Source organism: Haemaphysalis longicornis, unplaced genomic scaffold, assembly GCF_048455015.1.
Source record: "Haemaphysalis longicornis isolate Haplotype H1 unplaced genomic scaffold, Haemaphysalis longicornis Haplotype H1 scaffold_20, whole genome shotgun sequence".
NCBI lineage: Eukaryota > Metazoa > Arthropoda > Arachnida > Ixodida > Ixodidae > Haemaphysalis > Haemaphysalis longicornis.
The window spans coordinates 1091153-1106210 of record NW_027526296.1 but is presented as its reverse complement, the minus strand read 5'-3'; the positions used below and the strand labels follow the sequence as shown (position 1 = coordinate 1106210).

Below are 15058 nucleotides of genomic sequence, written 5' to 3'. Positions count from 1 at the left end.
AATAACTTCTGATGCGTATACCTATCGCGTTGTTGTGCCTATAATTTCTTTGTATTGGTTTTGTGACAGCACCCTCCTAATCCGTAGTGTTTTATGACTTCGTTTTGTCCATATGCTGTTTCTCTTCGGGTGATTTTATTCTGGCTTTTCCTTGCAGCATTTGTTTATATTCAATTTTTGTCGTCTTCTCTTGTTCCATCTCGCTGCAGTAACTCCGCCTCCCATAATCACCCCATAATCAATCTCGATCTGGCGTAGCAAGCCCGGCCGTTAGCCCACCTGACCTCTCTAGTGTGCATTGAAGAGTGCTCTCTCTCTCTCTCTCTCTCTCTCTCTCTCTCTCTCTCTCTCTCTCTCTCTCTCTCTCTCTCTCTCTCTCTCTCTCTCTCTCTCTCTCTCTCTCTCTCGCTCTCTCTTTATTTCTTTCTTTCTTTCTCCCTCTTGCTGGGACCCGGTGGCAGGTCAGGGCTCAAGGCGGTCGCCCCGGCACTCCGTGTCTCACGCCGGCCATGATGGACATCAATATTGCCTTTTACAGTTATGTTTCTTCCCTCCGGTAACGCTTGACTTCATGCTGGGATGGTGCAAGCGAAGGTGAGATATATATACGGAGGAGGTGTTGCACACCGAATTTAAGGGACACAAGCTCAGTGGAAAGCACACCTGGAACCCTTCATGCTACGAAAACGAGGATGCTGCCTGCTGCGAGCAAAATCCCAACGTTACATTCGCGCACCGTCGTTTGAGACGAGCGCCCGAGAGCTCGGAGTCAGATTAGTGCTGCCCCCGGCGTCTTTGATCCGCCGCACAAGAGCCGCAAATGGCTCCTCTACATTACGACCGCAAAGGCGCAGCCGAATGGGTCAGCTGCCGATAGCCAAACCGCCTTTGTGCGTACCGTTTGGCACTCCGGCCGCGAACTGGCTATTTCTGGAACGGGCGGCCCGCGGAGAGGTAAGTGGAACGGTGGAAACTCGTTAAAAGATGTCTCGCGGGGAGTTCAAAAATAAATAAAAAGGTGGGAACGCGCAGGAAGTGAGTTGTTTAGTTTTAAAGCCGCTACGCGTGCGAAGCGAACACTTACTAACGGGGTTCGACCAGCTTTGCAGCCGTTTATGACATCTGTGTCTTCGCTTGAGTGCACGCTTGAAGCTGCGGGATCCTCAGCAAGTTGGCCGGCTATGTTGGCTGGATGAGGGCCAGACGAACGAGCAATCGTGTAAGCGCACTCCCGAGGTATGGCGCGAGGCCAGCAGGGTGTGCCCGGACCGTGAAAGATCACGGTTTTTGATTTGCCGATTTGGATGCGGTCCAACTGGAGCCGTGCGTGTGCATGCGGTTGAGGGCATTTATAGTTTCGGTTTTCGATTTCATGCCCGAATGGACGCTGTCCAGTCTTGATTGACCTGTGTACGAAAGTTCAAGAAGTCTAAAACTCAACTAGATAGAGAAGTCGACACGAATTAGAGAATTCCGCACTGGATATGGCTTAATGAAACACAACGGGTCACGCACATCAGGGAGGGATAACGCAGGGCTGCCCGGAGCCTACAGCAGGTCTGCGCGGAGGTATACACCATGGGCAAGGAGGTATAACGCAGTGTGGTTATACGGAATGACTTAAAGGAGCCATGAAGACAAAATAAAAGTTGGGTTTATTAGAAAGACTGCTTAGTCCCGATAACAATGATACCACTATCATCGTAATCATTGAAAAATAACGGAGATATTAAAGAAAACATGTGAAGCAGCCGAAACCCCTTAGCCAATTTCCCGCAGCTTTTCTATGACGTCCCGGAACCTTGTTTGTGCGATTGGCGGCCGCCTAACTGACCTGTCGCAACGACACATGACTGGACGTCTGTAATGGGGCCTCTAGTTCCATTTGACCGCATCACTTGAATGCTAACGTGCAGTTAACGCACTGAAAACTGTTTTATTGTTGGCCCGTATGACGTCATTCTTGCTCATAACACGTCACTGTGGCGCAAAATTTGAAAGTTTTTAAATACTTCTTGCTTTTTTTCTCGCTAAAAAAACATCTTTTGTGCCTGTAATGGAGGTGAGTGAGATACTGAATCCTAGTTCTTTCAAATTAAACGAAGTTGTATTTTCTCTTCGTGGCTCCTTTAATTTAAACAGCCTGGGATTTTGTTTTTTTTAACGCACTCAGAAACCTCGTACGCACGCGTGGGTGATCGAGTGCTTTCCGGAATTGCCTAATTGTAAGCACAACGGGCGGATGTCAGGTTCCAGGTAACGTACAAGGTTATCATATTTCTGGGATTGAGTAAGCTACTGGAAGCTTCAACTTTGTGACCTATCACTTTATTACGCAGCAGTTCGTTTGATTGTATCGTTCCTTGGCTGAATAGTGGCGCTCATAACGCGTTGTTCTAAAGCACTGCTGACATTAAAAAGTACTTCTGTATGCCTGTAAATGCGAGGAACACAAAGCCTATACGAAAGGTCCATTAACCGTGCAGTAGACACATGTTATAATTTATGCGTAGGGTCCTCTTCATTTTCTGATAAAGCCTGATATGGTCCCATTTTCGCTCCCCAAACGACATTGATAAAAATCGGGCTGACCCGCCGCGGTGGCTCAGTGGCTAAGGCGTTGCGCTGCTGAGCACGAGGTCGCGGGTTCGATTCCCGGCCGCGGCGGCCGCTTTTCTGATGGAGGCGAAAAGCAAAAACGCCCGTGTGTACGAGATTTCGGCGCACGATAAAGATCCCCAGGTGGTCAAAATTAATCCGGAGCCCTCCACTACGGCGCGCCTCATCGCCTGCGTTGCGTCGGCGCGTTAAACCCCACAATCAATCAAATCAATCAAAAATCGGGCTGAGCCGGTCCATTCTGGGAACTTTGTTGTCACAAACATTTATGGCCAGAAAATTGGCTGTCGTGTGAAACAAAATTCTTCTGAAAATAAAAATGCGCTGAACGAATGAAGCTGGACAGTGCTGCTCAACAAGAAGACGAATGTCATCGCAAAGAATCGTTTTGCCACTAATATGCTTTCTGGTGCAATAGCGTACTGAAAAAACTACCCAATTTCTACTGTGCATCTTGAAAGGAAAATTGGACATCAAAGATCGTCAAAGATCACCAAATACACCATTAAGCGTCCACGCGGCAACCATAGCAATGCCCCGCGGGCATTACTCTGCCGGACTCATACTTTATTGCTTGTATACATATCCTCCGCCACACTTTCATAATCATCCATCCTACCAACTCGCATCATGGTCCTCTTTTTAAACACTGAAAGTACTGGCTATACAAACTACATCAGCCCTCAGTGTTAACGCGACGCAATTACTTGTACAAAACGCATGCAGGGTTTGGGTGAGTTCGTCTACATAGTTTTTGCGCTTGTACCATGTTTTTTGACGCTAAAACTACTTTTTTTTTGCGTGCGCAAAAATAAAAGAATTCAAGGCCATCTCGCCTGCGAATGTACCAGCGGAGCTGTAAGAGCATTGACACTTTGTACAGGCGGTCACAATGGCTTTGTTGCCATTAGATACACACTGATATGCACACTCGCAACACGTTTCTGGATAATCTCGAAAATACATGCACAAACGCCGCAGGGTGGTTGGTTGGCCCGCGGATCCGCGTGGCATCGGAAGCCAAGTGACTCCAACACGAAAGGCGACACACCGCCATTGAAATCAACGGCTACGGCCATAGCGGTAGTGTCATCGCAATTAACCTACAGTTCAACGACACTTCGTCACATCTTAAGGGCCAACCTTGCATGCGAAAGCATTGAATAGACTGTGCAACACTTGCGATAAACGCTTCCTCTCTTTCATTCGTGTTTGGAAGCACTGTGATAAAAGATATAGTTAGCGCCAACACAGAGCGGCACTGCGTGATTTCTTCGTCGCAGCCGATACGCCTTGGGATTCTACTTTCCTTTTGTGACTTTTTGTAGCGTGAGCTACACTTGGCGAGGTTTAGCAGTTTCGCGTGGCTCCTGGAGAGCCGTGCTTAGCATGCGCGAGGAGTAGTGACGTCACACCGCCCACAGAACGTTGCTCGCTGCCCGGCGTCTCTCACACACCTCACGCGCCCAGCGTCTTCGCCGACCTCCGTTCCGCACGTGGCGGCCCGGTCCACTTGATGATCATGCGAGGGGTGGCCGGGTGTGGAACCGGTGGCTCGTGCGTCGCAGCAACACCGGCGTGCGCCTGTGGAACCAGCTTAGCACTGGGGCGATTGGTGACGCTGCGCCGGAGCCGCTTGACAATATATACGTGTGTCACATAATACGTATACCGAGAGTGTGTCATTGAAGCAGCAGTAAGCACGATAATCAGCTAATCCTAGACAACCAGGAAACCTAAAAATAACCAGCTGAACCTTAGCTCACGCTACGTATATCCTGGCATAACCGAGCTAAGCCACTGCTAATTTTTTTTCTAAAGCGGGTATGGAAAGCGTTCATTTCTGAAACTGATTAAAAGCCGGCTAATAGCATTGCACCGCTGTAATCACATAATTTGAGCGCTATAAGAACCCCAAGACTAACAAAAAAGATAGAGACCTTTTCAGCAAGTTTATATTGTACCGGTGAACTCACGCGTGGAGGTTTGTACCAAGTGGAAAGAGAGAGTTTATTCTAAAAGGCGAACTTGTGCCCGACAGCAAGCCAGTCCAAGTAAGCTTCGACTTCTTTCTCGTATTCCTCCCTCGGCCCCCAAGCGGCCCGAAACCTTCTTCTTCTTCTTCTTTGATGAATTATCGAAATCCCTAATAGGATTCCACTGAGAACGGAATCAACCTTACAGTCGTGGCAATATGCTATCTGATGGGCATAGAGCGGCAATTTTTTTGCTGACGTACTTTGCGACCTCCTATTATAAATATACTGGATGTGTTTGTTGACAACGTTTTGAAAGCATTTAGGATTCAGAAAGAAAAGGTAAAAAGAAGCGTTGCAGGGACCCTTTAATTGAATGCCTGGAATGACTTGCATCCGCCCCGCGCTCTCGAAGGGCTCCGTCCTCTCGCCCTTGACACGATTTGCTTCGCGACCCGCTTCCGCCTTACGCTTTCGAATAGCTTCGATCTGTTTCCTACGCTACTGCCTGATTACAGCGCGTGCCGTGCAGCGCCTCGAGCTGGAACACTTCCCGCTTAGAAGAGGCGTCCAGCCTCGGGAGTTTTGATGTGAGGACTCCGAAAAATGCATAAAAATCTAGCCTAACATTGCTCCGCTGCGAAACTCCCGTCTCCACCACTCAGCAGCCTTGAAATAAACATCCCATTTGACCCCCACGAATATCAATGTTCACTGAAAATTAAGGACCCGATATATTTACGAAGCACATAAATTTTCGACCCTCGTTCAGTATATTCGGTTTGAGATCAAACAAACGTGGTCAAGTTTGCCAAGTTTGCGAGTTCATTTCTTTTTTACTGGACCGCGATCTAGACCGGATTACTGTTTGAAAGGCCTATTTTGGTTCGCCGTATCTTCCATTTTCTGTGTCCCATCTCCCTAGGAAAAAACAAAGAAAAAGAAAACAAGGGCGACGAAAAACATTTTTCGAAATAATCCAGTTACATCAGTTCTAACTAGGAATGGATCCCGGCGAGACGCTGCTTCATCGTTAACTACCGCGGCGCTGAGTTCAAACAGATTGGGATCAGCATTAACCACTGGAGAATTAATGGCGGATGTCGCCGTCGGCGCGACGGCAAAACGGCGACTACGAGAAAGCGTATCAGTTTTCCTTCCTTCCGGCAGGGGGTTACTCCTCCCCGCAGCCGAACGATGACTGCGGATGACACTGACACATGGGCTATCCTTTGGCGCGCAGCCGCGAGCCAGAGCTCTAGTTTTGCAAACACGCCAGCGGGGTTGCCGCTCCGTTCAGACCGCTCGACGCTTGTTGTCACCACACAAGGATGCTCGGAGTCACGAGACGCCTTTGAAAGGAGATCCCCTTTCGGTGGGGCAGGAAAGAGATGATCGCCGTGGCCCGGCCTCGCCCCGTCCGCTTCCCTCTCGTTCATGCGCGTAATTAGCGTCTGCTGCCGCAACGAGATGAAGGGGAGGGGGGGAGCGCGCTGCGTGGCTAATTGCCCGACACGGTTCCCCTTTGATGGCAATTGAAGAAGCGGCCGACTCGCCCACATGCCACGAACTGCGGGGGCCGGCGGTTTTGAAACATCGCGCGTCGTCGTCCACGCGAGTGGAAAACGGGCCGCCCGTGCACGCGCGGCCGCCAGGAGAGCGACGGCGTGAAGCAAAAAATGCACGAGAAGAAAACGGGGTGGAGCTCACGGTGGCCTCGATCTTCAATGAGCCCTTTTAGCCCACTTGCGAGACCCCGCGGCTGACACGGAGCGACTATCCAGAGCTGCTCGGTACGGCAGCCTACTTATTACCCTGCAATGGATTTCTCTCCCTTCTGGCGACCACGGTCACTGTGCTGGCGAAGGGTTGAACAGTGGTCGCAATGAACACTCTTTGCGTGGATAGGGTGTCAGCACTGGGGCTTCGGCGACCAGAGGAATCCTTGTGCCCTTGTGCGTGAAAGCCCGGAGCAGAAAAAGTTGACATTCGCCGGTAGCGTTACCCCAGCACCCAGTTTGCGCTGTGTAAACTAACGTTGGTGTGCCTCGGCCCGATTAAACCACCGTAATGTTCCGAAAGAACGACCACCCAAAGTACTGAGATATCAGGCAAAAAAACACGGGACTGGCGATCTTTCTGGTCAGGCGCGAAAAACTAGAAAAAAGAGCCACACCGCCAATTAAAACTGCGGAGATATCAAGAAAAAATACCAGATGGTGGAAATTTCGGGTCAAGTGCGGACAGGACAAATAAGTGACCGCATCAACACGTGAATAGATGATTCGCGTTTACTTTGTTCGCTAATCGGCGCTAAAGCCATCGATTTTTTTTTTTTTGGGGGGGGGGGGGGGGGCGACCTTTGCGGTATTTCAGTAAATTGAATATTTCACCCCTAAGGGAGGTGGGTGATGTTTCGAGGGTGGGCCTTCACTCGGAATTTAACGTTACTGCGTAACCAGGTATGCTGTGGCTACCTTAACTACCCGTGGTCGTAATCAATTACTTTTGCACCAATCCCCATTAAACTTATTGTGGGGTGAAAATATGCTGAAAAGTTCTGTGACAATCCGCTCAATGATCAATGCCCGCATGATACGATTATTAAATTTAGCAGAACACTTCCCATCTGCTTTCGCGCTTGCCAGCTAGAAAAAACAAACAAACTAGGAACTAAAAAACAACCAATTGACTTCACGGCCCGAGCTGTATGTCTTTAAATTAACACGTGCGCTACGACTACACGGTGCCTATAATGTCGCGTTTCTGGTAGAGTGTTTCAGTGACATATTCCGGAATTAGAACTGCTGCGACGTTTCATTGGATAGTTCATGTGCGATGCGCAGAGTATGGTTGAGGCTGCAGTTGAATGAAAAGTGGAAGTAGTTTCAAAATTCGCGCCCCTCCTTCCCCCGACCGAAAATAGAACAGAAAACGACAAAGTAGTATTGCTTCTACTATAGCTGCTCCGTACTCAGATACAAGAGGCCGCACAAACAAAAAGCGGGCCTAAAGCGCTCTAAATTCCGTTAAAACCATGCGCTTCAAATAAGAAACGAGAATCCCTGTTAACTCAGCAAAAATTCATGCGACCGTCACAGTGCTGAATCAATTTGTCTCGCAATGTCAAACACCTCTTTTCCTATTTAAGGAGCACAAATTTGCTCAAACATATTCTAACAATAGCACACGAAAACAGGCATGCGGAACAAGGAAGTAACTTGAAATATTACAACTCGACATGCTCACAAGGTGGCAGCCTTTTCCTTCCCCGGATGCGCCGTACACGACAGTTTTTCCGCCACAGATATTTTCCCGCCCGGTAATGCCAAATTGGGAAATCAACTTTGTTTACAGCTTCTCAATCCCGTGCCCCGAATTATTTGACCCCGCCGCCTCAAAGGGAAGTTTTCAGGGCAACTGACTGCGCCGATATCCCCTCGTTCAAAATTTAGTGCCATCCTGAAGTGCATTGCCTTCGTGATGGTGGAGACCTAACAACACGGAAAGCTCGAAGAATAAGAAAATCGCTTGCTCCATTCCAAAGTTAAATGCTTGTTTCTCAAAAGCATACAAGCAGCGTATTTACATGCGTGCGTAAGCTCGTATTGGTTATTATTATGTAATAAAGCCGAAACATTTCTTTGGCAAGATACAAACAATGACAATGCAACCTTAACTGCTGGAGTACCACAGAAAGAATTACATCATTATCCATCCTTGCGTGAGAAAAAAAAAAGAATGCTGGAAGAAAACGGTCTTCGATCACTTTTTAGTGCGCGCATATAGAAGGGTAATTTACTTGAAGTTGTATTAAACAAGCGTGGTTTCAGATCGTCGTTCACCCCATGCCACGGCGACTCTGCTTCTCACATAGGCCAAATGCAATGTTACACGCACGATAAAGAATTCCGGCTGGTCAACGGAGTCTCCGTAGCTAAATTTTTGCTAAAATCACCGTTGTACCGTTAGCTCTCACATTACAATCTCCGTGGACATTCAACCCGTGAACATTAGCTCTCACACTACAATATCCGTGGACATTCAAATTAAGGACGTTTTAGAACGTGCTTTGCGGGTTACAAAAGCTCTGATAGAGTACCCGCAACACACAGGTCTAGACCAGTCTATGTAAATAACTCAAAGTATTTGTGCGGAAAAATTTCTTTAACATCATCGCCATCATCTTCATGACATCATGAATGGCGTAGCAAGTAAGGCATTTTAGCCCGGCCAATATCGCCAGACTTCATTAAAGATCATTCCATCTCCCTCTCTCTCTATGAAATGAATTAAATCGGCCTTAAATTTGAGAGGAAGAAGGCCAGTCGAGAGAGGACGCCAAATTAAAGAAACAAGATAGCCCAGTTCGGGCGTGAAGAGGAGCTCTGACCTCGGTCAAGGCCACCATGAGTACGCTGAAGGCTTGGGGCAGCACTTCGTTACTCCTGAGGTTGAGCTTGAGCGTGACCCTCTTGGGCTTCTCGGTGACCTGGTAGAGGAGCTCGTTGAGCGTCACTTCCCACAGCTGGTACGGAGGGGGCATGAGCACGGGCATGCCGCCGGCCAGCATCACGTCCGCCTCCACGAACACCGGCTGGTCGCCGCTCAGCGCCGCCGTCAGCTTCTCGCGCGTGTTGGTCGCGTGCGACCAGCGGGCGAACGTGATGGCCTCCGCAGCATCACTCCGGGAATCCTTCTCCTCGTGCTCTTGAGGGGTAGCCGCTGCCTCGGAGGACAGCGGAAGGAGCACCAGGGATATTCCCAACAGGAACGCCAGAAGGTTCGTGGTCGTCATCGTCACAACACTGGTCATATCCACGTCGACGGAGCAAGATGCGCGAAATAGTCCGTCGGGGGCGAGCTCCCCCGGGGTTATGAGACTCCGACGGGGTCGAAGCCGCCACGAGAGCTCTCTCGTGCCTCGCTGCTGCTGTGGGCCAAGGACGCCAGATGAGTGCCAGGCGCTCAGCTGCCCCGCTGTCTCCTCGCTGTCGCGATGGGACGAAAAGAGTCGTCGAGCCGCGATGGCAGCGCGAAGAGGCGCTTATTTTAAATCCCCGCCGCTCAGCTGGTTTGGCGCGTAAATATTGCCTCCTCCGAAGAGCCGGCCCTCCGAGCACTCTGCTCACGGGGTGGCGTCCCGCCAGATCCGTGGGCGGCCACGGGAGAGGGCAGGACGCTGTTGCGTAGACGTTGCGTCGTCCTCGCGGCGTTTCTCGCCGTAGAGAGCCGCGATGCACTACGCAAGCCCTTCTTGCGTGCGCGTGCCGCGTCGAGAGCGGAGCGTGTTGTGTGTGCCGCCGAGCGCGAGCGGAGGAAAGAGGGAGCCTTGCGGGCCCCCCCTCAGCCCTCAATTGCGTCGAAGGCTAGCGGAGGCCACGGGCGAAAGGTTTCGGCTCGCAGAAAGAGAGGATGGGTCAATCTTAGCAATTCGCGGCCACGCTCGCCCGCGATCTGCATGGGCCCTCTTCTCGCCGCATGTGTTGTGCATCCTTCGGCCGGACCGCGCCGCGAGTTTTCGCGCGAGTTTCACCACCGAGGGAGAGCCAAGGCCGGGGGGCAACGGCCGTAACCCGAGCCGAAGGGCGCGATTGCGCCATCGTGAGTGGCCGGGATGCAAGCGACTTGAGCCCACGGAGTCACAAGCAGCCAATGGGAATCGGCGTACTGTAAGCCTTGAGACTCGGTGGCGATGGTGTGGGTCGGAGGATGTGCCTCTTAATGGTTATATCATGCACATGCGGCTTGTTTCGCTCGCAGCGCCCGGGCGCGAGTGTTGCCTGTATACAGTATGTGTGTGTTTCTGCACGCGTCGGTGAGCGCTGATTGCGCAGCGCTCGGGGCTAATCGGCGAGGGCGCGAAGCATCGCCTTGTTAGAACGTTAGCACCCGGGGCAGGAAGCCGAATGCTTAGCATCCGAGTGGCCATAATGAACGTGATATACCTGCAGGAAGACCGGCGTAATGTCAAAAGCTGCTTTCGTCGGCTTATTATAAGTGCACATGATTTTCCCGTGCTGGAGTGGGGTATTGAAGCCTTGGATGTATACTGTCACCGTGTGCAAAACGCCTTAAAGTGACTCTGCAACCCTTCCGATAAACGCGTTCACTCTTCCCTTAGCGTTTGAAAGCACTGCAAAAGCTATAGTTATCGCCAGCACGGAGTGTGTCTGGGCGATTTGAACGTCGCAGGAAACCCGCATTCCGTTTCTCAATTGCTTTTGCTGCTTTTTTTTAAGGGGCTATCGAATGCGTTCATTGCGGCAATTGAAGGAAAGCCGGCCAATTGCCTCAACGCCACTGTAATGACACGGTATTCCAGCGGTCGAGGAACGCCAAGACCGGAAAAGAGAGAAAAATCCTTTCAGAAAGTTTCTATGTCATCTGACGGACATAGAGCAGTAAATTTTGACTGAGGTACTTTCCGACCCCCTAATATGGATGTACATACTCGATGTGTTGTTTGACTATGTTCTGCAAGAATTTAAGGTTTTTAAGAAAGTTGAAAAAAGTGTTGCGGGATCTCTCTAATTCCTGCGAAAGATATCGTGAGTGATTAGTCTCTGTGTTTGGAGTAGGGTATGGTGGTGTAAGTTATCCGAAACGCGCAACCAAAACACGCAAAAACTACGACTGGGAGCGGATAGGAAATGAAGTCAGCCCCTTAATTTCAAGTTTCCCGCGCAGAAGTTGTGCAGCAAAGTAAAGCTCTATTCGTATCGAGCTGTACTGCATTTTTTTTCTTGGTATAGGCAGTGGCACTCAAACAGGTATATGCTACCCTTGGTGGTTACTTCGTGATTGAACGTTTTAGTGTTATTCTTTATAGCAGTGAGCCACGCAGTCGTATCTTTCCGCCTTATCGACAGTTCACAAAAACATAAATTTCGGCTACCTTTTCGACGAAGCAGCAGATAAGACCTTGGATATTTCTACTTTATTTTTGGAGACTGGAAACATTCTTGTATGGGTGGCCACAGCACTTCATTTAGAAGGAGGCGAAAAGAAAAAAAAGAAAAGAAAACGCCCGTGTGTTCGAGATTTCGGCGCACGTTAAAGGACCCCCAGGTGGTCAAAGTTAATACGGAGCCCTCCACTACGGCGCTCCTCATCGCCTGCGTTGCGTTGGCGCGTTAAGCTCTACAATCAATCAAACTTCACCTAGAAAGGACCAAATGCCATGGTGATTAAGTACGGGCGTATTTTTTTACGTGTTTCATGTAAAAGCAAATGAAAAGCTTGCTCGGGCGAGACGGATCTGGAACCATAAAAAAAAAAAAAGCTTCCACGCTGCACGACGCTTTCCGTAACGCTAGAGCAGACAGGATAACGTTCAGGACTTGATAAACCCCATAGATTATCCAGCACACTACGTTTTAACCCGGCGGGCCATCTTTTTTGAGGTTATTGAAGGTGCACAACTGTGTTTAGCAAAGCTCCATCGCTCATGAACAGTCTGTCCGGCTACTCGGGTGACAAAATATATATTTGATCCGTTGCACGTTTCCCTTAGAGCCTGGGTCATGCAAGTGCGGCCAGGGAATGCTGGGAAGAAAGAGAGAAGGGTGTCATATATGCCTCAGTGAGGTGTTATCACTTTTAGAATTCAGCCAAGCGCTAAAGAAAGATCCCCTGCTGGTGCTCGCGTCTTGACGCCTTTATTAATGCATCACCATTCACCAATTAAGTGGCTCGGCTGGCAAGGAAAGCGACGTCCCCAGATAAACGTGGCCAGAACCTGCATGGAAATTCCTATTGGCTTTGACGGCATAACAACATACCCACTCAGGTAAATTGGCAATGACAATAGCAAAAAGGCAGCACTCCAGTGTTAAGCCAGCTAGTTTCCTGTGTGTGCCTCAAGGTTCAGTACTACGGCATTTTTTTTTCTCTCTTTTTACAGAATAAAGGTTTTTCCTCTCGCACTCATACACAATGCATTTTTGTACACAGAAAGTGCTGTCTTCTTTTTTGATAGTAGCGTGACTATAAGCGATCCGCCGTGGTGACTCAGTGCTTATTTGGAATTAGGCTGTTGAGAACAAGGACGCCGGTTCTGTTCTATTCCTCCAGCGACATTACGGCCATGTTCAGACTACCGACGTAAAAGCCATACCGTGATCTATGAACGTAAAAAAACGCAAAAAAACGGCGGGTCACGCAGTTTGGTTGGCTGTGACGTGAAGTGACGTCATTATTTAAAGTTGTTAGGATGGTTTTGGCAACAGTCTGAACCCGGCCTAAGTCCTACGTTATTACCGTAAAGTTCCGAGCGAACGCCCACCCCCGAAGTATCGCTCACACCCCTTTAGGGGTGAAATATTCAATTTACTGAAAGACCCCAAACATCGCCCACACCCTAAACTCGACGGCTTTAGCGCCGATGAGTGAACAAAATAAACGCGAATCATCTGTTCATGTGTTTATGCGATCACTAATTTCCCTTTCCGCACCTGACCCGAAAGATCTCCCATCCCGTATTTTTCACTTGATATCTCTGTACTTCGGGTGGGCGCTCTTAGGTCTATTAGCGCCTGCGCCGTAGTTTGCAGGTATTCATCACTGAACTTCTTGAAACTATTTCCCAAACAGGTCAAGCGTTGCCTATGAATTTTTCATCCTCCTGTATTTTATTGTGCACATTTTTAGAGCACGCAGATGAGTTGGAAAGACAATAGGTTGGTGGAGGGGTGTTGCTCCCACACATATCTTGTTTTTAATGTTTACACCATCTTTAATTACAGTTTCAGCCCTGTTTTGATCTCCTTCCAAGTTACTTCCCAACTCTTCCCCGCACTACCTTTGTCGAACCTCTAATCGACCGAATACTACAGAGCACCTCAAGCGATGACCGGGATTGCGATGTTGCTACCAAGATTGATGAGCGGAGCTAAACGCACCTCACACGACGGAACGCCAATCCGAAGGAACCAGAATGTATTCGGGCGGCCCTTGCAGCGGTCGTCAATCCCACGACAGGGGCGGCCATCGCAGGTCGCATATATTCAGCCTACGTGCCGTGCTCGGCCCACTAAAAGAGAATAAATGAAACAAGAATAAAACAAGCTTCGGTTTTGTATATGATGCGAACTTCTCTGCTTTTTTGTAGTTATTTATGTTCTGCAGAGCACATTCCATCGCGCCCTCGAATGAAGCTGAGGAAGCGGGCACTGGCATATTTCGAACCCACCTTCTTTCTTCCAGTTTAGGCTTAAATATCTCTCTCTCTCCCGCGCATTTTTTAAAATTTCAGACGGCCGCGAATGCCTAAAAGGAAACAAAAATGCCAAAACATCGCGAAATGTTCACCAAGTCGTTCGTATAAAAATAAATGTTTGTAGTATCACCTGGAAAAGCGGACGGAATTAAGACCCCGCAAGTGCTCGCACCTCGTTCTCATTCCCACTTCGTATTCGAGGAAGCAGATCCGCAGTACTTCTTTTTTTTTCCTGCTTCCTTAGGGGGCATCTTTCTCGGTACAAATAGCACCTCTAATTTGCCTATTTGATGCAGCCGTGAACATGGACGCGCCCGCTCAGAGCGTGGCGGCAATTACCGAGAGATTCCCGGGCATGCAATACAGTTGCATGGAAGCGCGTAATTCTTTTCGCGCTTTTTTTTTTGTTTGTTTGTTTCCTTCCGCGCCCTCGTCAGCCGAATTGCCTCAATGCCCCGCGGCGTTTTATTTCGAGCCGAAGGACACCGGCGTGTGACGAAACCGAGTCTTTATTCGTGGCGGCCGAGGGACGGCGGATCTCGTAACTTCTCGCAGATCGCGCAATGGCGGCTGGCTGTTTCGATGTATAGTCACGTCGCCGAGTGTGTTGCAAAGGTATAAAATTCTTGGAGAGCCTGAGACGTACGTTTCCCGCACCGCCTCTCTGGTTCGCTAGTTTTTCTTTATATATATATATATATATATATATATATATATATATATATATATATATATATATATATATATATATATATATATATATATATATATATATATATATATATATATATATATATATATATATATATATATATATATATATATATATATATATTCCCTTCATATTCCCTTCATTAGACCCATTTACTTATTTTTACCCTCCCGGTAACCGAGAGGTTGGTGAGCGTGGAGTAACGACAGTGAATCAAGAATGGAAGGAGGAGGGCTTTCCACGTGCGCCGACATAAAGTTCTATTTAGCGCCATTTCGAGTTCGCTAGGCTTTGGAACATCAATATGACCCAGCTATGCAAGATAAGTAGCCGAAACGCAGGCACGTGCGTAAAATACTGTTTTGAGAACCGTTTTAAAATTACGAAATGCTTATGTTCTAAACAATTTGTTTTCAAAAGGAACTGATCTTATTTTTTTCCCTCGAATTAATGAATATTGTTACGCGGAAATAAACTAAATGCTGGTGTAGGTGGACAAACCTCCGAAGCCTCGAAAAACCGAAGCTCGCG

General features: G+C 48.7%; 1 protein-coding gene across 1 annotated transcript in view; it reads right to left on the bottom strand.

Annotated features, from left to right (window-relative positions):
* Window positions 1-9898, bottom strand: part of LOC144172291 (uncharacterized) — a 61724-nt gene extending 51826 nt beyond the window's left edge. The window contains exon 1 of the mRNA XM_077701042.1: window positions 8989-9898. Coding sequence (XP_077557168.1) covers window positions 8989-9411 — 423 coding nt within the window. The 5' untranslated portion in view covers window positions 9412-9898. The remainder of the gene's footprint in view (window positions 1-8988) is intronic.
* Window positions 9899-15058: the final 5160 nt, after the last annotated feature.